At 43.3% G+C, this 23,952-nt stretch overlaps 1 protein-coding gene across 5 annotated transcripts in view; it reads left to right on the plus strand.

Annotated features, from left to right (window-relative positions):
• LOC137433729 (solute carrier family 12 member 6) overlaps window positions 1-21,829 on the plus strand; it is a 180,886-nt gene extending 159,057 nt beyond the window's left edge. For all 5 annotated transcript variants that reach the window (XM_068126000.2, XM_068125997.2, XM_068125998.2 and 2 more), the window contains 9 exons: window positions 3,190-3,294; window positions 3,502-3,670; window positions 3,759-3,954; window positions 4,053-4,219; window positions 4,391-4,522; window positions 14,753-14,860; window positions 20,621-20,868; window positions 20,956-21,089; window positions 21,275-21,829. In XM_068126000.2, coding sequence (XP_067982101.2) covers window positions 3,190-3,294; window positions 3,502-3,670; window positions 3,759-3,954; window positions 4,053-4,219; window positions 4,391-4,522; window positions 14,753-14,860; window positions 20,621-20,868; window positions 20,956-21,089; window positions 21,275-21,366 — 1,351 coding nt within the window. In that variant the 3' untranslated portion in view covers window positions 21,367-21,829. The remainder of the gene's footprint in view (window positions 1-3,189; window positions 3,295-3,501; window positions 3,671-3,758; window positions 3,955-4,052; window positions 4,220-4,390; window positions 4,523-14,752; window positions 14,861-20,620; window positions 20,869-20,955; window positions 21,090-21,274) is intronic.
• Window positions 21,830-23,952: the final 2,123 nt, after the last annotated feature.

Consider the following 23,952-nt stretch of genomic DNA (forward strand, 5'->3'; position numbering starts at 1 on the left):
TAAAGTAGGCTACCGGTCTGTCCTTCTCCCCATGAGTCTGAGTCGATACGGATTGGGCAAAACCCCCCACCATGTGAGTGTAAAGGGTGAATGGCTTTGCATAATCGGGGAGCCCTAAAGTTGGTGCCGTACCCAACGCTCTTTTCATGCCCTCGAAACAGCGTATCATGTCATCTGTCCAAACCAATTTGTTTGGGGCTTCCAATTTGGTAGCCTTGTGCAGTGGCTTAGCAAGTAGCGCATAGTCAATTATCCAAAGTGCGGCAGCAACCCGTCATACCTAGGAAGCGCAACATTTCCCGTTGCGTGCGCAGCCGCAGCACTTCCGTGATAGCGGTCACTTGCTTCGCGTCCAGTTCTCGCTTGCCGTGCGAAATGGCATGGCCCAAATAAGTTATGACCTGCCCTACAAATTGAAGCTTTTCTCATCCCACCTTGTGGCCCTTGGCCGCCAAGGCTTTTAGCAGGGCCACAGAGTCCTCCTCGCAGGCTTCTTTGGAGGGGGAACAAATCAACAAATCAACAAATCAACAAATCATCAATGTATTGCAACAACACAGATCCCCCCTTCAGTTCCACGTCCTCTAGGTTGCAGTGCAACGTCCGGGAGAATAGGGTGAGGCTGTCAGCGAACCCTTGGGGCAGCACAGTCCAGGTGTACTGGCGACCCCTGTAGGTGAAGGCGAACAAATGTTGTGACTCAGGTGCAATAGGCACAGAAAAGAATGCAGAACACAGATCAATAACAGTGAAGTGTGTTGCGTCGGGTGGGATAAACGTCATGAGGGCCTCCACGTTTGGTACTGCCGGGTGTATGCCTTGTATTACTTTGTTCACCTCCCTCAGATCCTGTACAAATCTCCATTTGTTTTTCTTTGGTTTCTTTACTGGCAGTATAGGCGTGTTGTGCATTGGCTGTTCGTTTCCACAATTATTTTCTGTTTTACCAGGGATTGGAATACTGGTGCAATACCCACATCGGCCTCATGTCATAATTTATACTGTCGCATGTTTGGGAGAGGCACCCCAGGTTTCACTCGTATTACCAAAGGTTCAGCATCTCAAATTCGACTGACATCGTTATCATGTTTGGTCCATAAATCAACCGGAACATCCTTTAAAATGTCATCGGATTCCCCCGGGGTCTTGGGTACCTCCCTCACAACATGAGTGACCTTAGGGGGCAAGTCTACTTCTTCGAATTCCCCTTTTCTCATTTGTTGCGGAGTGTCAATTATAAACCCTTCTCCGTTTCTGAGCGTTCTCACTGTCCAGTGGCCCACCTGCTGTAAGGTGACGATCGGAGCCCGCCGTAAGCATCCCATCATCCAGCCTACACTTTCCGGCGGCCACCCTTGGGCCATAGTGATGGTGATATGAGCATCTACTCCTTCGGGGTATTGGGACAGCGCACGCTGTTCCGATGTTAAGCCTACCTCGATGCCCACCCCCTCACGACCAATCCATATTCGTGATAAGTGTAGGTTTGAGGTTTTACCTAGCGTTTCCTTAACCTTCTCCTGATATTCTTCATATATCTCCCTTAGCATCATAGAAGGCCGTGCAGTGGGGTGTGTCATATCTCACATCCGTCGTGATTCGATTCACCTGTAACCAATTTCGCAGTTCCTCATCTTTGGAACACACCATATCAGTTATTTGTACCCAGGTTGTCAAAGCCCCTTCATCCAGGCACCACCAATACACGGTAGGGCTAGCGCGGGACAATACCGCCATCAACAGGTCACGTTTAGATTCTGCAACATCTACAAAAACTCCCTGCTCTGCACATGAAATTTGGCAGCCTAAACAACAAAGTAAATCCCATCCTACCAAATTAGTTGGGGAGGTGGTGGTCATTAAGAAAGCATGCTTAGCTTCTAACGGGCCGCATACCACTCTCGCCTCTTCCGAGATTGGGAGAGCTTGGGGTAAACCCGAGACGCCCATAATTTGAACATTCTTATGTGTGGGGCGCATGGATTGCAATTATCCCTCATTAATAGTACTGCGGGTCGCCGCCGTATCTATGAGAAAATCTATTTGTTGTCCGGCCACGTCCAGAGTCAAGGTCGGCTCCACTGTTGGTGTCATAGTTAAAAGGGGACATTCTTTGGGCGACCCGCTCTCGTCCCGTCAATATGCTGCTCGGTTGCCCTGTGGTGGGAGTCCACGGGGCCCCTTGCGGAACTTTCGGCAGTCGCCTTTCCAATGTCCCATCTGTCCGCAGAGGAAGCACGCCCCTTTCGGAACCGGCGGAGCCGAGGTTGCGGGGTGTCCACCGTTATTACGTGGACCCTGTTGTCTCGGTCGCCTAGCTGGCTGTTGGTTCGGCTGTCCCCATTGTAGCGGCCAGGTCCCATTTTGTTCCATTTGGGTTCCAGTTTGGGGGAATGGGTCCCTTTGTCCGTATATCGACTTGTCCATTATCGTTCAAATTCAAAATCAAATTCCGGCCGGCCTCTCCTCAGATCTCCAACCAGGGCCTGCTCCTCCAGCCTCACTCCGAGTTGTATCCCACTCCTGACACCAGATGTAAGGAATCGAACCAGGTTCCACACTAGAAATCAAAGAGTAACAAGCACATTTATTGAAAGACCAATTACACAGCTGCGGAGAGAGATCAAGAAACATCAAACTCAAACGAGCAGAGAAGGTGCAAGACACTCTCTGAAAGTAACTCAGCAAAGGCGTTTCTTAGATACATCCAAAGTGAGATAGAAATCTCTGCTAATTCTACAAGTTCAGCATTTTCACACAAAGAGAGGGAAAGTGGACTAACAGCCCCTAACCTTGTCCTATCCTGTATGAGTGCTGAGCCAAGGGAAAAGTGTAGGAGAAGAGCATACTCAGTTGTTACAACATTCCTTTAAGTCTTATCTTCCCTTACAGATGCTAGCCAGAGCCTCGGCTCGGACAAGGGCTGGAATTGTGAAAGACATGTTCCCTCGAGGGAGGCTTGAACTAAGCATGCACTTTGTAAAATGTAATCAACAGCATATTTGAAGCATGAAACAAGTTTGGCTGTAAAAACGAATCAAAAGCCATGTAAGGAGAAGTATTGAAGCATAGCTAATTCTACATTTAATAGTGAAGCAAACATTAATTAGAAAAGGCATAATTAAATGTGGTGCAAAATTAAAGAAAAGGCATAAAACATTAATCATTTTTGCCTTTGCCAACGTACAGAGCAGAGAAAGAATGGGGGGATGGCATTCGAGGATTGTCCCTGAGTGCTGCCCGTTACTCTCTCCTGAGACTGGAGGACGGACCTCCTCATACCAAGAACTGGAGGTGAATGATCCTTGTGTTAACAATGGGGAAACATTTGGAAAAGTTTTAAAGGTTATATCATAAATGGCCATGTAGTGGTAGTGTTCCTAATTGACACTGATAACCTACTCTATTTTATCTACGCAAAATGTTACAGGAAACGGTCAAAATGTATTATATTGTCCTGGACCGTCCTGGAATGCTTTTCCTTTGATTTCCACGTGTCAGACCTCAGCTACTGGTCCTACTGAAGCTGCATGACGATCTCAGTGTGAAGAATCCTCGACTGCTTACCTTTGCCTCTCAGCTCAAGGCTGGTAAAGGCCTCACTATTGTGGGCTCTGTGATTGAAGGAAATATCGTAACCAACTATGGAGAGGTCCAGGCTGCTGAGCAGGTGAGATGTTAATTGAGAAGAACCTTGAACAACAGATATCAGTGGCAGTATGTACCTTATTCTCGACAATTTAACCCTTTTACCACAGACTGTCAGAAGTGCGATGAATTCAGAGAAGGTGAAAGGGTTCTACCAAGTTTTGACTGCCAATGACATCCGTGAGGGACTGTCTAATTTGGTGCAATTGTGTGGCCTTGGTGTGATGAAGCCAAACACTGTACTCTTGGGCTGGCCGTATGGTTGGCGGCAGAGTCCTGACCCACGCTCTTGGAAAACTTTCATAGGTATGATTTGCTTGTTGTTGCAGGATGTTGAAAGTGAACGTACGAGTATATTTAGCTTGTACGTGTTGAAATGGCGTGCGTATCTTCTGGTGCTCCAGAAACGGTGCGGATAACGACTGCAGCCCACAATGCCCTAATGGTTGCCAAGAACATTTCACTGTTTCCAAGCAACACCGAGCGCCTCGAAGGAACAATTGACATCTGGTGGATTGTGCATGATGGAGGACTGCTCATGCTCCTTCCCTTCTTGATCAGACAACACAAGGTTAGCTTTTGCACGTCATTCGCTGACCAAGTTCTTTGTTGGCTGCAGCATGTTGCGTGCAATTCAGTGTATCTACAACTTTGTACTGGTTGCTGACTTGGATGTTCAGTGTGCAAAGTGTACTTGATGTATAGGTTTTCATCCTCTCCCCTCCCCCATCCCCATTGCCAGGTCTGGAAGAAATGTCAGATGCGTATCTTTACGGTGGCTCAGATGGAAGACAACAGCATCCAGATGAAGAAAGACCTGGTCACATTTCTGTACCATCTGCGTTTCGAGGCTGACGTTGAGGTCGTCGAGATGGTACATTCTCCACTGCGTGTCCAAATTGCGTGCCATTCGATGACGTGAAGTTAAGGCATTCGATGATGAGCGCTTTATCGTAATTATTTTTCATTGCACTCAATGCAGTTACACTTCAGGCACTTTCTTAATCTTTTCTTCACTCAGTGTAATTCTCCAAGCAGTAGAAAAAGGTAATTCTAATGCTTTGGCTATTTGTAAATATGGAGAAGGAGCGATCACAGCCATGCTTGCTTCAAGTAAATATGCCGAGTTATAAGTCTCATTAATTTGTTAACATTTTGAGATTTCACTGCAGATTTCAACACTTAATTAGTCTACATGCTCCGATCCCAAAACCCGAAGACAGATTTTGATTATGTACTTTAATTAGTCCGTGAGAGTAAGTCGTAGTCCAAGGCATTTTTGAGCAGGCCGAAACAAATGGTTGAATAAGACCCTTGCGTGGGAGAGTGGACTGACCAAGAATAAGCCTGTTTTTGTTTTTTCATGATGAGCACCCCGTTAATTATCTTCAAAAGGGATGTTTCAATTTACCCAAGCATCCCAGTTTTCCATTCATTCACTTCCTTGAAGTTCCCTTTGACTCATATAAAGTTTTGGGCCACTATGTTTCATAGTTTGGAGTTACGGAGTAAACAATGACACACACACACACACACACACACACACACATATACAGACTTGGCATTTAATATGGAATATTTTTTTTGTGGGGGTGAACTTACTTTTCAAGATGACTTAGAACCAAAAGTTCATTGGAATTATTTTGAAATTATTCCAGATTTTGTTAATGTGACCTTTAAAAGAAACAAAAACCACATTTGACATTTCGAAGCAAATAAATTGATCCATGAAAGTGATGTAAACTGATATCGAACTCAATTCACGGACAGGACTGTGTTAAACTTCTGTGCATTTTCCAGAAGTATCTCTTTATTTTGCACATTAGCCAAAAAATGTTTTAAACAAAAACAAAAGTTAAATTACGACTGGGATTACGGACAGTAAAATTACAGTTCAGTACTTCGTGTAACCCCCACGAGCATTCAGGAGAGCACGTACACGTCGAGGCATGCTGTTCACGAGATTTGCCAAGGTTTGGACAGGAATCGCTTGCCATGCAGTGACAATAGCCTGCTGCAATTCACGCACAGAGGCAGGCTGCTGGTCCAAGTTGTCGATTTGACACGTTAATTCTGCCCACAAGTTCTCTATCGGATTCATATCCGGGGACATGGCAGGCCACTCCATATGCTCTACACCACGGTCAGCAAGAAATTGTTGGATTATGCGTGCACGATGAGGCCATGCATTGTCATCTTGGAAGACAAACTTTCCTCGAAAGGCTGCACGAACAAATAGAAGCAATGTTTCTTCCAGAATGGCCCTGTGCTTGAACTGGTTCAGGTTTCCATTCAGAACAACCAGGTCAGTTTTGCCCCCTGCATGAAAAGCAGCCCAAACGGTCACCCCACCACCTCCAGCTTGGACTCTTGGCACTTGTCTGCGCACTCGGACGCGGCCATATTGACGATGTCCAGAAATCTAGACTTGTCACTGAAGATCACGTGATTCCAGTGTCCTGGCTGCCATTGACGGTGCTCTCTGGCCCACTGCAATCGGTGCTGGCGGTGTTGTCTGGTCAGACGTGGCTTTCTCAGGGGACGCCTGGCACGATAGCCTGCTTGAACCAGTCGTTGGTTGACTAGCCTTCTGGATACAGGCACATTTGTCAGTTGCTGCCACTCAGCCCTAAGCTGATTAGCTGACTTGGTATGGCCATTGTGGACTAACCGGTGCAGCGGGCGATCATCCCTCCTTGTGGTTCTGCGGGGACGTCCTGACCTCGGTATTGGAGTAGGGACACCCCTCTGAGCATTTCGTTTCAGGATCTTTGACACCTGACCTTGAGTGATGCCATACTGCCGAGCAATAGCACGCTGTTTCATGCCGGAATTTCGTGAAGCCACCACTAAATGACAAACAGCATTGTCGAGTTGACGGACCATCTCCAGGCGAAGCGGCAATAACTTTTGTAGATGTGCAGCAGTTGTTTTCCACTAATACAGAACGCAACAACCCTTATATACCCGATTGTGAAGCCAATCGTCAAATGTACCTGTCCGTACATTTTGTCACGCCACCTGTGATATAATCCTGTTATTGACTTCTTGCTGCGACAGACAATCAGTGACATGGTTCTTTTAACAAAGAAATCACAGAAGCGTAAAAGAAACTCACCAGATTGATATACTGAGTTCAGAAAGTAAACCCAAGTCAAGAAAAAAAAATTCCATATTAAATGCCAAGTCTGTATATATATATATATATATATATATATATATATATATATATATATATATATATTATATATATATATATATATATATATATATATATATATATATATATATATCAGTCATTATGCAATTTCATACCATCAGTGGGGAACCGCCAGTAAGGTGTCCCATACAGCTGCTGCTGCACCTTACTGGGAGCGACAAGCACTGCCTGCCACACGGCAACATTATCTCTGGTGTCCACTCAATATATGAAGTCAACCTGGCTGTGGTTGGGAGTTACTAATTGGTATCTGTAATCTGGTTGTCCAACCTAATGAGCGAACGTCATGACGTCATCGCCATGCATGTCCGCATTGCCTGCAAAGCTCCAGGGGAGCTATCTGGCAGTGCGTCATTATGGATCTTAAATTCAGATACTGTCACAAGTGCATGCAAAACTCAGTTACCGACCTGGTTTCGCCCTTGTTGGGGCTTCATCAGGGCAACGCAGTGAGCCTTCCATACACTTGTAACTCTGAAAACCTTTCGGTTTTTAAACAACAACAACAACAGGCATTTTAAGGCCATTTTCCCTGAAAGAGCGGGGGTTAGCCTTGCGGTCCCCATGGCAATCCTCTCCATTTTGCCCTATTTTCTGCATCTCCCCTTGTTAACCCCCTTTCCCACATTTCTTCTTCGACCATCTTTAGCCAAGTCTTTCTCGGTCTTCCCCGTCCTCTACTTCCTTCTACATTCATTTCCATCACTCTTCTCAACCAGTCACTTTCATCCTTCCTCAACACATGACCAAACCATCTCACCCTGTTTCTCTTCACAGCATCCATCACAGGCTCTATTCCCATCATCTTTTGCAATTCATCATTTGTCTTCCTCTCTCTCAACGATATTCCACACATCCACCGAACCATTCGCATTTCCACCCTTTCCAGCCTTCGTTGCTGCTCTACGTTCATTACCCATGTCTCGCTCCCATAAATCATAACACTTCTCACACATGCAGCATACACCTTTCCCTTCAGCTTCATCGACACTCCCCTCCTCATCAGCACGCCACTCAGTTCCCGAAACTTCTTCCATGCACATCTCACTTGAGCAACCGTTGCCGAGTCTGATCCACCTTCTCCATTCAGCATGTCTCCGAGGTAGCAAAATGTTTTCACACCTTCCAGCTTCACGCCGTCTCAAGATCCAACTCAACATTTCTCCATCTGCAGCTCCCCCTATGCACACCTTACATTTGAATGTAGTTGCCGCACTGGTTAATGACCGTCTCAGACCACTACATTTTTGATGAACCCACTCAGCGCACATTGTACATTGAATGGAATTCACTCCGACACCCTTCCTGCACACAGCACACGGCCACTTCCCAGTTCTTTCCACCTCACCACATGCTTTACCACTTGCCATCACCATCGTTTTTCCGATATTCACCTTCAGACCTTTTATCTCCATACATTCCTTCCACTTGTTCATCTTCTCCTTCAGTCCATCCATACTTTCTGCAATCAACCCCAGATCATTTGCATACAACAACTCCCACGGTAAACCCTCCTTTACATTCCGAGCCAGCACCTCCATCACAGCTACAAATAGTAGTGGACTTAGTACCGACCCCTGATGCACTCCCACCTTCACGTCAAACTCACCACTGTTCCCATCCTTCATCCTCACAGCTGTGCGCGCTCTTTTGTACATTGCCATCACCACTCTGATCAACCATTCCTCCACTCCTAACTTCCTCAATGCCAATGCCACGACTTCACGTGGAACCCTATCAAATGCTTTCTCCAGATCAACAAACCCAAGAAACAACCTCTTCCTCTTCTCCATGTACTTCTCCTGCAACTGCCTCACAATAAAAAGTGCGTCTGTCGTTCCTCTTCCTGGCATGAATCCAAACTGCATTTCTTCAATCTTCACTTTCTTCCTTTTCCTCCTCTCCAACACCCTTTCCAATACCTTCATTCCATGCTCCAATAACTTTATCGCTCAATACGAGCCACACTCCAGAGGGTCACCTTTCCCCTTGTATAGAGGGACGAGGGTCCTCAGTTCCCAATCCACTGGAATGCGGCCTTCTTTCACCGCCAGATTACAGATCTCTGTCATTCTCTTCACTCCCCAATTTCCCGCTGCCTTCAACATATCTCCCACAACTCCCGTCGGCCCTGCCGCTTTTCTACTCTTCATTGCTTTTATCGCTTCAACTTCCTTCTCGGTTATCTTCTCTGCCGGTCCTAAAACTGGGTTACTCTCTATGTTGCCATCCCATTCATTCTCTGCATTCAAAAGTATTTCCATATATCTCTTCCATCTTCCTTTAATTCCATCTGGGTCCACAACGATTTGTCCCACTTCATCCTTCAAGCAACTCACCCCCATCACATCACACCTCTCTTTCGCTATCTGCTTTGCAATCCTGAAAACTGCTCTCTGACCCTCTTCCAAATCCAAACGTTCTCCAAACGTTTTCCCACATGCCTCCTGCGCCTTTGCTACCTCTTTCTTTGCAGCCTTCTTGGCTGCCTTATACCTTTCATGCTCTGCCTTTTCTTCCCCCATACCCTTCGCCTTCTTCCAATCCTTGAACTTCTTCCTCTTCTCGCCAATCTTCTTTCCAACTTCATCATCCCACCACCATGTTTCCGAGTGCCTCAGTGGTCCTTTTGTCCATCCACATACCTCACCAACGGCTCCCAACAGACTAGCTTTCATTGACATCCAACCACTTTCAAGCTCAACCACATCATCCTCTACTAGTCAGGCAGCTTAGCAGCATATTTATCGAAAATGGGGAACGGCTTGACAAAAGCGCCATTTTTATTTTGGTGGTCCATTAGACCATAAAGAATAGATTTACGACCGGAGGCAAGAAATATACAGTGTTCTTCACCTTTTTATTGGACAAAAACCAAGGACAAAAACAATTATGTATATATTTTCAACAAGGAGGCTAACTTTTATTTCATTACATGCAGTGTTATTTGTAAAACGTATGCATGCCTGCATAATAAATCTTACGCTTCCATGTAATAATAATTAGTAATATAATACCGAGTGTTTATACAAATGTGTTATACTTGTGACTCACGCACCTCTCATATATCTAACAGGTACGCAACTACAAGGATGTAATGACAATATAGCTTTAGAACAAACAACATGTTGTTCAAGGTAATTTGTCCAGCAATTTATGTATTTACGATTTTAGTCTAACTCCAATAGCTGATGATTTATTTGCATAAATGTATTGCTCGATATTATGCTGTGCGAGTCGTATTTGCGCAAAAGTCAAACACTGTATATGTCTTGCCTCCGGTCCTAATTCTATTGCATATGGTCCAATGAACCACGAAAATAAAAATGGTACTTTTGTAAAGTCGTTCCCCCAAAAATTGCTAAGCTGCCTAACTATACCAGTATACCATACTCAGCCTCTCTTTTAATGCCTCCCTCACTGTCACCTCTTTCAACCTCCACACCTTCATTCTCGGTTGGTACTTCACCCGCCGAGCTCTCCTTGCACCTTTCACCCTTATGTCGCAGACAACCAAGTGGTGCTGTGAAACAGCCTCCTCCCCCAGGATCACCTTTGTGTCCCGGAGGTGCCCCCTATCTCGCCTACGCACCAGCAGGTAGTCAACGGTTGTCATCGACCCACCTGACGTGTATGGAACAAGCTTATTATCCTCTTTCTGGAACTGAGTGTTACAAATCAACAAATCAGCTCCATCAGCAAACTCCAAAATCCTTTCACCTTCTCCATTTCTCACACCATATCCACAACCCCAATGAACTCTTTCAAAACCGTCCATACTCCTTCCCACATGTCCATTTAGGTCTCCTCCGACCACAACAACTTCCTCATCTTTCACGTTTTTCATCAGCTTCTCCATTGCACACCAGAACCTGTCCTTCTCTTCATCGCTCCGACCAACCTGCGGAGCATATCCCGAGATGACGTTCACCAAGAGCTTTCCAATCATCATTTTCACCATCATCAGCCTTTCACTCACTCTAGTCACACTCACCACACTGTCCACAAACTCCTCAGAAAACAGGACACCAACACCATTCACGCCCTCCGGGCACCCTTGCCACACAAACTTGTATTTCTGTCCCTGCCTACCCTTCACCATTCTCACAACACTTCCCTTCCATCTCGTCTCCTGCACCCAAGATATGTCCACTCTTCTTCTGTCCAATACTTCCACCACTTCTCCTGATCTCCCTGCCATTGTCCCTACATTCCATGTCCCAAACCTCAGAAACCGATCTCCACGTCAGGCATCAGACGTTTCGTCGTCATAAATGGAGTGATTTCCACCCTTGCTTCGATCGGGTTCCCCACCTTGAGTTTTGACGAGAGGGAGTGGGGTCCCCCACGTGGTACTTCGGGCTGTTCCCTGCCCATATGAAGTTGTGATTGTCATGGTTCTCTTTTGAGGCAAAGTTTTTATGTCCGGATGCCCTACCTGACGCCAACCCTTTTAGTCGCCTCTTACGACACGCAGGGATACGGTGCACCTATTCTAAACCGGGGTACACACCAGGGTACACACCGGTTTTTATATCAGTCATTATGCGATTTCATACCATCAGTGGGGAACCACCAGTAAGCTGTCCCATACAGCTGCTGCTGCATCTTACTGGGAGCGAAAAGCACCGCCTGCCACACGGCAACATTATCTCTGGTATCAACTCATTATATGAAGTCAACCTAGCTGCGGTTGGGAGTTACTAATTGGTATCTGTAATCTGGTTCTCCAACCTAATGAGCGAACGTCATGACGTCATCGCCATGCATGTCCGCATTGTATATATATATATATTGTCCGCAATATATATACAGTATATATATAAATGTATATATATATATATATATATATATATATATATATATATATATATATATATATATATATATACACATACATACATACATACATACATACATACATGCATACATACATGCATACATACATACATTACATTACATTACATACATACATTCACGTGAAAAAGTAAGTACACCCCGTGTAAAGTTTTGACTTTTTCAACATATTTCAACATTCACCTATTTGATCTTCATTTCAACAATATTGATAGATAAAGGTGATATAATATAACAAATATCATGAAACATTTACATTTTGTAGTCCATTGTATACTTTAAATAAACATAAATGCAAATTTCGCATGTGGAAAAAGTAAGTACACCCCTACATTTATCACTACTTCAAATACCTAAAATTAGAATCAGGTGCAGCAGCTCAGGTGCAAATGATTAGAACATCGTTGGAGAGGATCTTGGAAGAACCTGTCTTATTTAAACCTCAGACATTCAGTTTGGTTTGCTCTTTGTTGTTGAAGTGTGTGGCATCACCATGCCTAGATCAAAAGAGCTCTCTGAGGCCTTCAGAAAGAAGGTTATAGTTGCCTACGAGTCTGGGCAGGGATTTAAAAAGATCTCCAAACAATTTGAAATCAATCATTCGACTGTCCGGAAGATCATCTACAAGTGGAGAAGATTCCAAACAACTGCCAACTTGTTCAGGCCAGGCGGCCCCAGCAAGTTCAGCCTGAGAGCAGACCGCAAGATGCTGAAAGAAGTCTCTAAGAACCCCAGAATGTCATCACGGGACCTACAAGTAGCTCTTGCCACTGTTGATGTCAAAGTCCACGAGTCTACCATTAGAAAGAGGCTGCACAAATTTGATCTACATGGGAGGTGTGCCAGGAGGAAACCTTTGCTGTCCAGAAAGAACATCAGTGCAAGACTAAAGTTTGCCAATGAACACCGAGGCAAAGACCAGCACTTCTGGAACAATGTGCCCTGGACAGATGAGTCAATGGTAGAGCTATTTGGCCACAGTACCAGAAGACATGTTTGGCGAAAACCAAAGACAGCATTTGACCACAAGAACCTGATGCCAACTGTAAAGCATGGTGGTGGAAATATTATGGTTTGGGGCAGCTTTGCTGCATCAGGGCCTGGGCAGCTCACCATCATAGAATCCACGATGAATTCTTCATTGTGCCAGAGGGTGCTTGAGGATAATGTGAGGCCATCTGTCGGAAAGTTGAAGCTCAACCGAAGGTGGACCTTGCAACATGACAATGACACTGAATATACCAGTAAATCCACCAAGGAATGGCTGAAAAGAAAGAAATGGAGGGATCTGGAATGGCCAAGTCTAAGCCGGAACTGAATCCCATCGAGATGTTGTGGGGGGATTTGAAACGAGCTGTGCATGCAAGAAACCCCTCAAACATCGCACAGCTGAAAGAATTCTGCATGGAGGAGTGGGCAAAAATTTCTCCCAGTCGATGTCAGAGACTGGTGGACAGTTATAAGAAACGCCTACTTGAGGTTGTTTCTGCCAAAGGGGGCAATACCACCTATTAGAGTCAAGGGTGTACTTACTTTTTCCACATGCAAAATCTGCATTTATGTTTATTTAAATTATACAATGGACTACAAAATGTAAAAAAAAAAAGAAAAAAATAACCACCTTTGGAGGCCATTTTTCCCCTCAAAGCGGGGGTTGGCCTTTTTCGGGAACCGTGGTTGTTGTTGTTTTTCGGTCCCCTATTTGAAGCAATGTTTTACGGCCGGATGCCCTTCCTGACGCCAACCCTTTTTGCCGCCTTTAACGACAAACAGGGAATTACCAGTGAACTGGTACTCAATTAGCCGACCTCGGAAGGATGACAGGCTGAGTCAACCCCCCTTGGCGTTAATTCAGCGATCGACCGGGATTCGAACCCAGGATCCTTGGATCCTAAGCCGGCACCCTAGCCGCTAGCCCAACACCAGGGATTACAACACCAGGGACTACAAAATGTAAATGTTTCATGATATTTGTTAAATTATATCACCTTTATCTATCAATATTGTTGAAATGAAGATCAAATAGCTGTATGTTGAAATATGTTGAAAAAGTCAAAACGTTACATGGGGTGTACTTACTTTTTCATGTGACTGTATATACACATATGCACACATACACATATATATATATACATACACACACATATACATAAACACACATACATATTCACACATATACATACACACACAAACATACACACACATATATACACACACATACACACACAAACATACATACACACACACACACACACACACGCACGCACGCATGCACACACACATGTCGTGGGTTTGAATCCTTTTCCCCAGAATAAGCACCTTGTAGAACTCGGACAGTGTACAAGAGATTTATTATAGATAAGAATACATGCATGGGAGATGTTGGCTTTGGCGTATAGACTAGTAACTCCAAAATGTAACGTCACAGTGACATTTTGGTCCTCCCCGGCCGCCCTCCCCCCTCACCCCCCCGCCCCCCAACATCTCAGTGAGCCACAACCCATGTCGGCTTAATATACTTTCTTCTAGGATCAGGAAACTCAAAACAATCTCCTTTGTTCATCCCTCCCTGAAGACACAAACTACCGCTCTAAAGAGAAACTGTACAAAGTTGACAGGGCCTCATACAGAAGGAATGTTTTGCCAAGGAGTTTCTAAACAGCAGTTCTGACTACTAAAAAGTGTTGATTTGTTTGAAAACTTTCATTCAAAAACACGCGTCTCCGAGCGGTATTGGTGGTGTTTAGTATGACCGCCCAAAATTGCCACCACCCCCCCCCCCCCCAAAAGTGCCCCTCAGAGTGACCGCTCTGTTCTCCCCTCCCCTTTCCCCCTCTCCCACCCCAACCTCGCTATGCTAGTGACTGGTATCTCCACACAGTGTCATAGGTATGCAGTGAATAAATAAAGATATAATTTGGTCATGTGTGTTTCATGTAACTCCGATGGCCAGGTGAGGGTGATGGAGGTTGAAGACCTTTGTTGAAGAATTATTTTTGTCTGTTTCACCCAATTTCCAACCATTAGCAAGACAGTGACATCTCGGCATACACGTACGAGCGCACGCTGATGATGGAGCAGCGATCGGAAATGCTTGAAAAAATGAGGCTGTCTAAGGCAGAGCAACAGCGAGAGGTGAGACCGAGGATCTGACAGGTGGACATCCCTCATTTCTTATTACCTCCACCACCAACCCCTGTCTGTTTGTCTGTGAGCAGGAAACCTATTAGGTAAAGACTGATTTGGACGAAACTTGGTGGACATGTTGGGTGTTGTGACAAGGACAAATTGATTTGGTTAGGGTGAAGATCCAGATCCGGATCCAGATACGAGAATTTTTTAATTATCCAAGTGATTGTTCACCATTTAGAGATGGGGCCCAACACCAACATAGATACATATATGTATATCTATATCTGTATGTATATCTATATCTGTATGTAGATATATATCTATATATCTATATATCTATATATATATATATATATATATATATATATATATATATAATATATATGTATATATATATATATATATATATATATATATATATATATATATATATATATATATATATATATATATATATATATATGTATGTATGTGTCTGTGCAGAGTCTGTGTTCTCTTGTGTTGTGCTGTCTTGTCCTGTGTTGTCACTGGACTACTCCCTCAAACTTTTGTGAAATCCTACCAAACTTCTGGTATGCATCTATCTCTCCAGTGGGTATGTCCTAAGGGTATTTTTTTTTGAAGAAAAAAAAAATTCAACTTCAATTTTTTTAAATAAAATGTATCATCACATATATTACTAATACATTTGTGCAAAATAAAATGTTTGTATTATGATTGGTGTAAACCATGACAAAACAGCACCTCAGGTACAGTCATCCATCTATATATCTACATATGTGGGCAGTGTCTGTGTTGTCACTTAACTACCCCCTCAAACTTTTTGTTTCCGTGGTTGTGAAGTGTTTTAATAACACGGCTGTGAGGTGTTTTGAATCATGTGGTGGTGAAGTGTTTTTAATTACGTGGTGGTGAGGTGTTTTGAATTACGTGGTGGTGAAGTGTTTTTACTTACGTGGTGGTGAGGTGTTTTGAATTACGTGGTGGTGAAGCATTTTGAATTACGTGGTGGTGAGGTGTTTAGAATTGCATGGTGGTGAGGTGTTTTGAATTACATGGTGGTGAGTTGTTTTGAATTACATGGTGGTGAGGTGTTTTGAATGTATTGAATTACGTGGTGGTGAGGTGTTTTGAATTACATGGTGGTGAGGTGTTTTGAATTACATGGTGGTGAAGTGATTGAATTACGTGGTGGTGAGGTGTTTTGAATTACGTGGTGGTGAGGTGTTTTGAATTACATGGTGGTAAGGTGTTTTGAATTACATGGTGGTGAGGTGTTTTGAATAAGATGGTGGTGAGGTGTTTTGAATTACATCGTGGTGAGGTGTTTTGAATTACATGCTGGTGAGGTGTTTTGAATTACATCGTGGTGAGGTGTTTTGAATTACATCGTGGTGAGGTGTTTTGAATTTCATGGCTGTGCTGTGTTTTTCATTACGTGTTTCGTGGCTGTGAGGTGTTTTGAATTACGTGGCTGTGAAGTGTTTTTAATTACGTGGCTGTGAGGTGTTTTTAATTACTTGGTGGTGAGGTGTTTTGAATTACTTGGTGGTGAGGTTTTGTGAATTATGTGGTGGTAAGGTGTTTTGAATTACGTGGTGGTGAGGTGTTTTGAATTATGTGGTGGTGAGGTATTTTGAATTATGTGGTGGTGAGGTGTTTTGAATTACGTGGTGGTGAGGTGTTTTGAATTATGTGGTGGTGAGGTATTTTGAATTATGTGGTGGTGAGGTGTTTTGAATTACGTGGTGGTGAGGTGTTTTGAATTACGTGGTGGTGAGGTGTTTTGAACTACGTGGTGGTGAGGTGTTTTTCATTATTTGGTGGTGAGGTGTTTTGAATTATGTGGTGGTGAGGTGTTTTGATTTACATGGTGGTGAGGTGTTTTTAATTACTTGGTGGTGAGGTGTTTTGAATTATGTGGTGGTGAGGTGTTTTTAATTATTTGGTGGTGAGGTGTTTTGAATTATTTGGTGGTGAGGTGTTTTGAATTATGTGGTGGTGAGGTGTCTTGAATTATTTGGTGGAGAGGTCTTCTGAATTATTTGGTCGTGAGGTGTTTTGAATTATTTGGTGGTGAGGTGTTTTGAATTATTTTGTGGTGAGGTGTTTTGAATTATTTGGTGGTGAGGTGTTTTGAATTACGTGGTGGTGAGGTGTTTTGAATTACATGGTGGTGAGGTGTTTTGAATTACGTGGTGGTGAGGTGTTTTGAATTACATGGTGGTGAGGTGTTTTGAATTACGTGGTGGTGAGGTGTTTTGAATTACGTGGTGGTGAGGTGTTTTGAATTATTTGGTGGAGAGGTGGATCCTCAACTTCGGAATTTTAGTTACCTCACCTTTCGTTGTCTTTTACATTACTGTTCTGTAAATACATTTATATTTTTTGAATTTTACTTTCCGTCTTGTTTCGTTTCCTTGTTTTGTGGGTTTGGATTAACCCTGTGTGTTCCTGATCAGATAAGGCTCCGGGCCCTTCCTGCGCTCGCCAAAGACAATCCCGCCAAGGTTTGAAATACACCTCGGAGTTAAAGCGCGTTTCGGCTATCCGTCTGAGGCCGGTCTTCATCGGCCACAGACAGGACAATATGTTTACGTATATGTATATGTATGTATTAAAGGTGGGCGCGATTCGGAAAATTTTAAGTCCGCTTACCGCTTATCCGCTCCGCCAGCCCGTGTAGTCCGAATCGCTTATCCGCTTCAGCGGCCGAAAATCTTAGTCCGCTTACCGCTTATCCGCTTCGATTCGATTTTTTTAAAGCGCTTCGACGTTTTAAAAGCGATTTTTGACGTTTCTAAAGGGAATTTAATGCTTTGTAAGCCTAAATAGCCATTTCTAACTACTACAAAGACAAACAAAGCTTTTAAGATCAAAAATATACATTTTTATTTAAATAAAATTTATTCAAAATGTTGTTGTTGTTGTTGACCGCCGGGTTGTGGATGTCGCTGTGCTGGGACTGCTGGTTTGCGTCGCTCGTGTGCCTGTCCCTGGCACTGCCGCTGGGCTGGAGAGTCAGAAATCTCTCCATCTTGACGTTATTGCCGCTCTAGCGTCCAATAAAATATTCAGTTTTCACTTATTATTCACTTAAATAAATATTCACAATTCTAGAGTAACGGCTCAGGCTAACAGCTGATTTGGCGAATCGCGATGCGCTTTAATTTTTCGGTAGTCCACTTACGCTTATCCGCTTCGGTTTCCGGGGGTTGTTCCGATTCGCTTATCCGCTTCGAAAACGTTAGTCCGCTGCAGCGGATAAGCGGATAAGCGGACTTTCGAAGCGGACCGCCCACCTTTGGTATGTATGTGTATGTAAGTATATGTATGTATGTATATTGTTATGGATTCGGCCCTAATGATTGTTGTTATGATTATTGTTGTTGGTTCGAAGTATTCTGGTGATTGTGGTTGAAGGGAAAGGGTTATTATAGTTAAAAGATTTTAAAGCGCTCCTGGTAAAATGTGGCCGGAAATCCGGATCGTGACCGGAAGAGGTGGAGCGAGGAAGAAGAGGCGGTAGGAGATCGTGAAGAGACGTGGTTGTTTTAGTTCCGGACCGAGCGGTCGACGTACAGTGCGAGTGAACTTTGCGTCCTTGAAGGGAAGTTCGGGCGATAAGAGATATCTCCGGAGTGCGTGGAGCCTGTGTCGTCGGGTATCCTCATTGATGTTCCGGAGGATCCTGGCCTCAACGCCCGGGTTCGAGTGAAAGCCGTCCGCCATCTTCGCCACGCGAGCAACCTGCAGTGAACCGGGTTTGGTCGTGTCGGCTGGGCATTATTCCCCGGTGGTTTGCCGGGGACGGCTGTGCCAGAAAGGGCACTTGAGAATTATACAGAGGCTCGCGGATTGAACCGCAACGTGTACGTCGGAGCGCGTCTTTGTGAGGTTCCTTTCCACCGCTGTATTGCTGGGTGCTGAACAACGTGACCTCGGGGTCGTCTCGATCGCCTACGCCTCAATTGACTTTGATCGGGCCTTGACTCCCTGATCGCGGGAGCGCACAGAGACATTGGGACTTCGCCTTGGAGGGGTGCAGAGACATTGGGGATGTGCCGTGAGTTTGGGGTTAAGGGGCTTGATAAGGTTACCACCGTAAGATTTGATAGTAGGGGTGATTGCCCCCATTGTTGTATGGCTTTTTGTGTGATTTAAAATATATTATTGTTTGTTCATAACCTGGTGTGGTTGCATTATTGATTTGACTGTTTAATTTGCTGGTTCCATTGAGGGTTTCATTATTTGCTTGATTTGAACCAAGGATAACACATCTTTCTGCCAGGGACCCTCTCGGGGTTCGGAGGTCTACCAAGACCAGGGGTAAGGGGAGGACCCCGTAACAATATGTATATATATGCATGTCTGTATGTATATGTATATACACACAAGGACAAATTTGTCCTTGTCGTCATGTAAATTTGGTGATTATGACAAAAGTTGGGTGGGTGACAAGAACAAGCCGATTAGATTTTGCTTATGGCCTGGAAGCAGATTTGGCCTTTCAGTGAGTGGCATAAAAAATGTAAACTGTTCAACGCAATGGAGGTATGCACTCTACCAAGTGTTTGATTTGTTTTACTTTGATTTGCATAATGTGATGCACAGCTTGCTGGAGCAGGTTGGATGATTAAATTTGCCAAACTTCCTGACTTGTCTGTGATTGTGATATTAATTTGAAATCGGTTTAAATAAATTTTCATGGTGTACAGAAAGGTTTTTGGCCACGGGTTGGTCCCAATCCAAGAGTGATTCGTTTACTCGAGTAGAGTGTGTTGGCCTTTTGATTGCCTTGTGATTAGTTGACTCGAGCAGAGTGTTTTGGCCTTTTGATTGCCTTGTGATTAGTTTACTTGGGCAGAGTGTGTTGGCCTTTTGATTGCCTTGTGATTAGTTTACTCGGGTAGAGTGTGTTGGCCTTTTGATTGCCTTGTGATTAGTTTACTCGGGCAGAGTGTTTTGGCCTTTTGATTGCCTTGTGATTAGTTTACTCGGGCAGAGTGTTTTGGCCTTTTGATTGCCTTGTGATTAGTTTACTCGGGCAGAGTGTTTTGGCCTTTTGATTGCCTTGTGATTAGTTTACTCGGCCAGAGTGTGTTGGCCTTTTGATTGCCTTGTGATTAGTTTACTTGGGCAGAGTGTGTTGGCCTTTTGATTGCCTTGTGATTAGTTTACTCGGGCAGAGTGTGTTGGCCTTTTGATTGCCTTGTGATTAGTTTACTCGGGCAGAGTGTGTTGGCCTTTTGATTGCCTTGTGATTAGTTTACTCGGGCAGAGTGTTTTGGCCTTTTGATTGCCTTGTGATTAGTTTACTCGGCCAGAGTGTGTTGGCCTTTTGATTGCCTTGTGATTAGTTTACTCGGCCAGAGTGTGTTGGCCTTTTGATTGCCTTGTGATTAGTTTACTCGAGCAGAGTGTTTTGGCCTTTTGATTGCCTTGTGATTAGTTTACTCGGGCAGAGTGTGTTGGCCTTTTGATTGCCTTGTGATTAGTTTACTCGGGCAGAGTGTGTTGGCCTTTTGATTGCCTTGTGATTAGTTTACTCGGGCAGAGTGTGTTGGCCTTTTGATTGCCTTCATGTCAAACCTATGCAGGTGAAAAGCAGAAATGCATTCGGAGGTAAAAGCTTGTCACTTTAACTGCGTTAACAAGATCCTTCTGCACTCCCTGCTGTTATAACCAACTTGCTCTCTCTTGTTCCGATGTCCTGCTCTCATAATCCGATGATTCTGCAATGATACTCTTTCTCTACCAAAGGTTCAAATGTTGAAGGACCGTTTTGTGGCTTCACGCTCAGAGAGTGTACAGTTGGAGGAAGATGAGATTGATATGATTCCTAGCCGTGTCCACATGACATGGACCAAAGAGAAGTATTTGGCCGAAATGGCTCGCCGGAAAGCAGAAGAATTAGAAGAAGAAACCGGAGACCTTGATCAGGGCAGCACAAGCACTAGACCCAGTGCTAAAAATCTTCATGGATTTGGTGACCTGCTTACCATTCAGCCGTGAGTACTTTCCTGTAATTTGTGTTTTGTGCACCTTGAAATGTCATTAGATGCTGATCCAGTGAACATGATCTGCCTTTGTGACAGAGACCATTCAAATGTGCGACGAATGCACACAGCTGTCAGGCTCAATGAGGTGATTGTGAGCCGCTCGCATGACGCTCGTCTTGTGCTGCTCAATATGCCTGGGGCTCCAAAGAACAGCTCTGCGGATGAAAATTGTATCCTTATAAAAAGCTTTCACTTGCATGTCTCACTCCATGGACCCACTAAAGCTAAGGGCACGTTGCTCACTGCATGGCCCTTCAAATATAAATGTGGCTTAAAATGCTTATACAGTATATCCAAAAAGTTATGCTTGGGTTGTTATTGGTGTGGTGACGTTGCTGCTTGACGATACCGACAGACATGGAGTTCCTGGAGGTTCTGACAGAAGGTCTCGAGAAGGTTTTGCTGGTACGAGGTGGTGGTCGGGAGGTGATCACAATTTACTCCTGATTTTCCTGTGTCCATCACTTGCCTTGGAAAATAGAACATGAAAGGATCAAAACATTTTGATTTGTTTTCCAAAGGTTCATTTCAGTGGTGAGTATTAATGTTTCGATTGTTCGACCTGTTTGTCAAGGTTTGAAAAGGGGACGTTTTCTGTAATTTATTCATCGTCCATTGTCAGAATGACCAAAGTTGAAACTGCTGTGTTCATCATGTAACGTTTTCTACTCTGAGCCTTCGTCTGTTTGCTGCTCGGTCTTAAGTTGAACACCACAGATATTGGTCGATTTGTCGCGTGTAAACGAGTTCTTCATGTTTGTGTAGTTTGCACTGTGGTTTCATTTTGAAGTCTCGCTCGTTTAGTTGTGCATCGGCGAGTTGGACAAGTTCAGTATTTTTGCCATAGGGTTTTTTCATTTTCCATCTTGTTCTTAAATTGATTTGCTGACGAATAAAGAATTTGCTGCAAGTGTGGTGGAATTTTCCTTTTTCAGATTTGTTTTATTTATTTACTTACATGTGGTGGAATTTTCCTTTTTCAGATTTGTTTTATTTATTTACTTACGTGTCGTGGGATTTTCATTTCTTCAGATTTGTTTTCTTTATTTACTTGCATGTAGTGGAATTTTCCTTTTTTTCAGATTTGTTTTATTTATTTACTTACGTGTGGTGGGATTTTCTTTTTTTCAGATTTGTTTTATTTATTTACTTACGTGTAGTGGGATTTTCCTTTTTTCATATTTGGTTTTATTTATTTACTTACGTGTAGTGGGATTTTCTTTTTTTCAGATTTGTTTTATTTATTTACTTACATGTGGTGGAATTTTCCTTTTTCAGATTTGTTTTATTTATTTACTTACATGTGGTGGAATTTTCCTTTTTCAGATTTGTTTTATTTATTTACTTACGTGTCGTGGGATTTTCATTTCTTCAGATTTGTTTTCTTTATTTACTTGCATGTAGTGGAATTTTCCTTTTTTTCAGATTTGTTTTATTTATTTACTTACGTGTGGTGGGATTTTCTTTTTTTCAGATTTGTTTTATTTATTTACTTACGTGTAGTGGGATTTTCCTTTTTTCATATTTGGTTTTATTTATTTACTTACGTGTAGTGGGATTTTCTTTTTTTCAGATTTGTTTTATTTATGTATTTACTTGTCGTAGAAATTTCCTTTTTTCAGATTTGTTTTATTTCTTTCTTTATTTGTCGTAGGATTTTCATTTTTTTCAGTTTGGTTTTATTTATTTATTTACACTAGAGAAATACCCATGCTCAGCACGGGTGGGAGGCCAGAAGCAAACAGCCAATGCAGATACGGTGAATGCTAAAGCATGAAACCAATAAATTCCACATTCCTGTAGCACCTTCAGTCGCACGTCTGACATGGACAGCAAGTTCGTGAAGGACTTCCATGAAAAACGTACCTGTTCGCAAACAAACGGGTACGTTCACATAGAGAAACATCGATCGTGGGTCCGTGGCGATTCTGCATATGGCGATGGCAAAATATCAGAAATTGAAGGCTTTTTTAAACGATTCATATATTTTAAACATATATTTTTATTTTTATAATTATAAATATATAATAAATATATAATTAAAATATATAATTCATATATTTTAAAATATATATTATACTTTAAATTCATATATTTTATTTTAAACGATTCATATAAACATCGGTTGAATCATATCACATGCAAATCATCAAAATCTAAACTATCTTTAGAATTTCAATAAAAGCCAAATCACTGTTCATATCGGTAAATATTATTCCATCGTGTTTCAAATCGTGATCGATACAATATTATCGTGATGATCGTGATCGTGAATCGTGATCGATAATCGTGTTCACAATCGCTATGTCGTATGTACTCCCGATACATGTACCAAATATGTGTTACGGCCTTGGCAAGATCGATGGAGACAGCGATCAGTTAGATCTGATCCTCCTTCATGCCGAAGTGCAGATCCTCCTTCATGCCACGTCCAATCGATGCAGCCGTGCAGCGATCGGTGCAGTCGTTTGTGTGGCACACGGTGCAGCGATCGGTGCAGCCATTTGTGCGGCACACGGTGCAGCGATCGGTGCAAACGTGGACTCCCACACTGCCACAAGTGCCACATCCTGCTGATACTTGCTCCCGCATGACGTTATTTTCCCGGGTGCCGCACAAACGGCTGCACCGATCGAGATTTAACGGATGTTTATATAAATCGTTTGAAAGAAAAAAGCCTTCAATTTCCGATATTTAGCCTTTTCATTTGGGCCTCCCAATTGAAGCCCCGCCCATAGGGCAGGTACCGTTGCTCGACGTAAGAAGACGTCACAATGAACGTCATGCAAACGCGAATGTTATGCGGGAGGCCAAACCTGAGAATTCTGGAGACTAAAGCTGAAATTGGGAAAACTAAATAGCCTATTTTACTCCTGGGGATCCCAGGGTTACCCACCGAAAATGTCTTTGCGATCGGTTCAGCAGTTTTTACGGTACCTTCGAACGGACAGACAGACATTTGGTGAATTATAGTAAGATATAGTGGGATTTTCATTTTTTCAGATTGGTTTTATTTATTTATTTACATGTTGT

Source organism: Myxine glutinosa, chromosome 10, assembly GCF_964187855.1.
Source record: "Myxine glutinosa chromosome 10, kmMyxGlut1.1, whole genome shotgun sequence".
NCBI lineage: Eukaryota > Metazoa > Chordata > Myxini > Myxiniformes > Myxinidae > Myxine > Myxine glutinosa.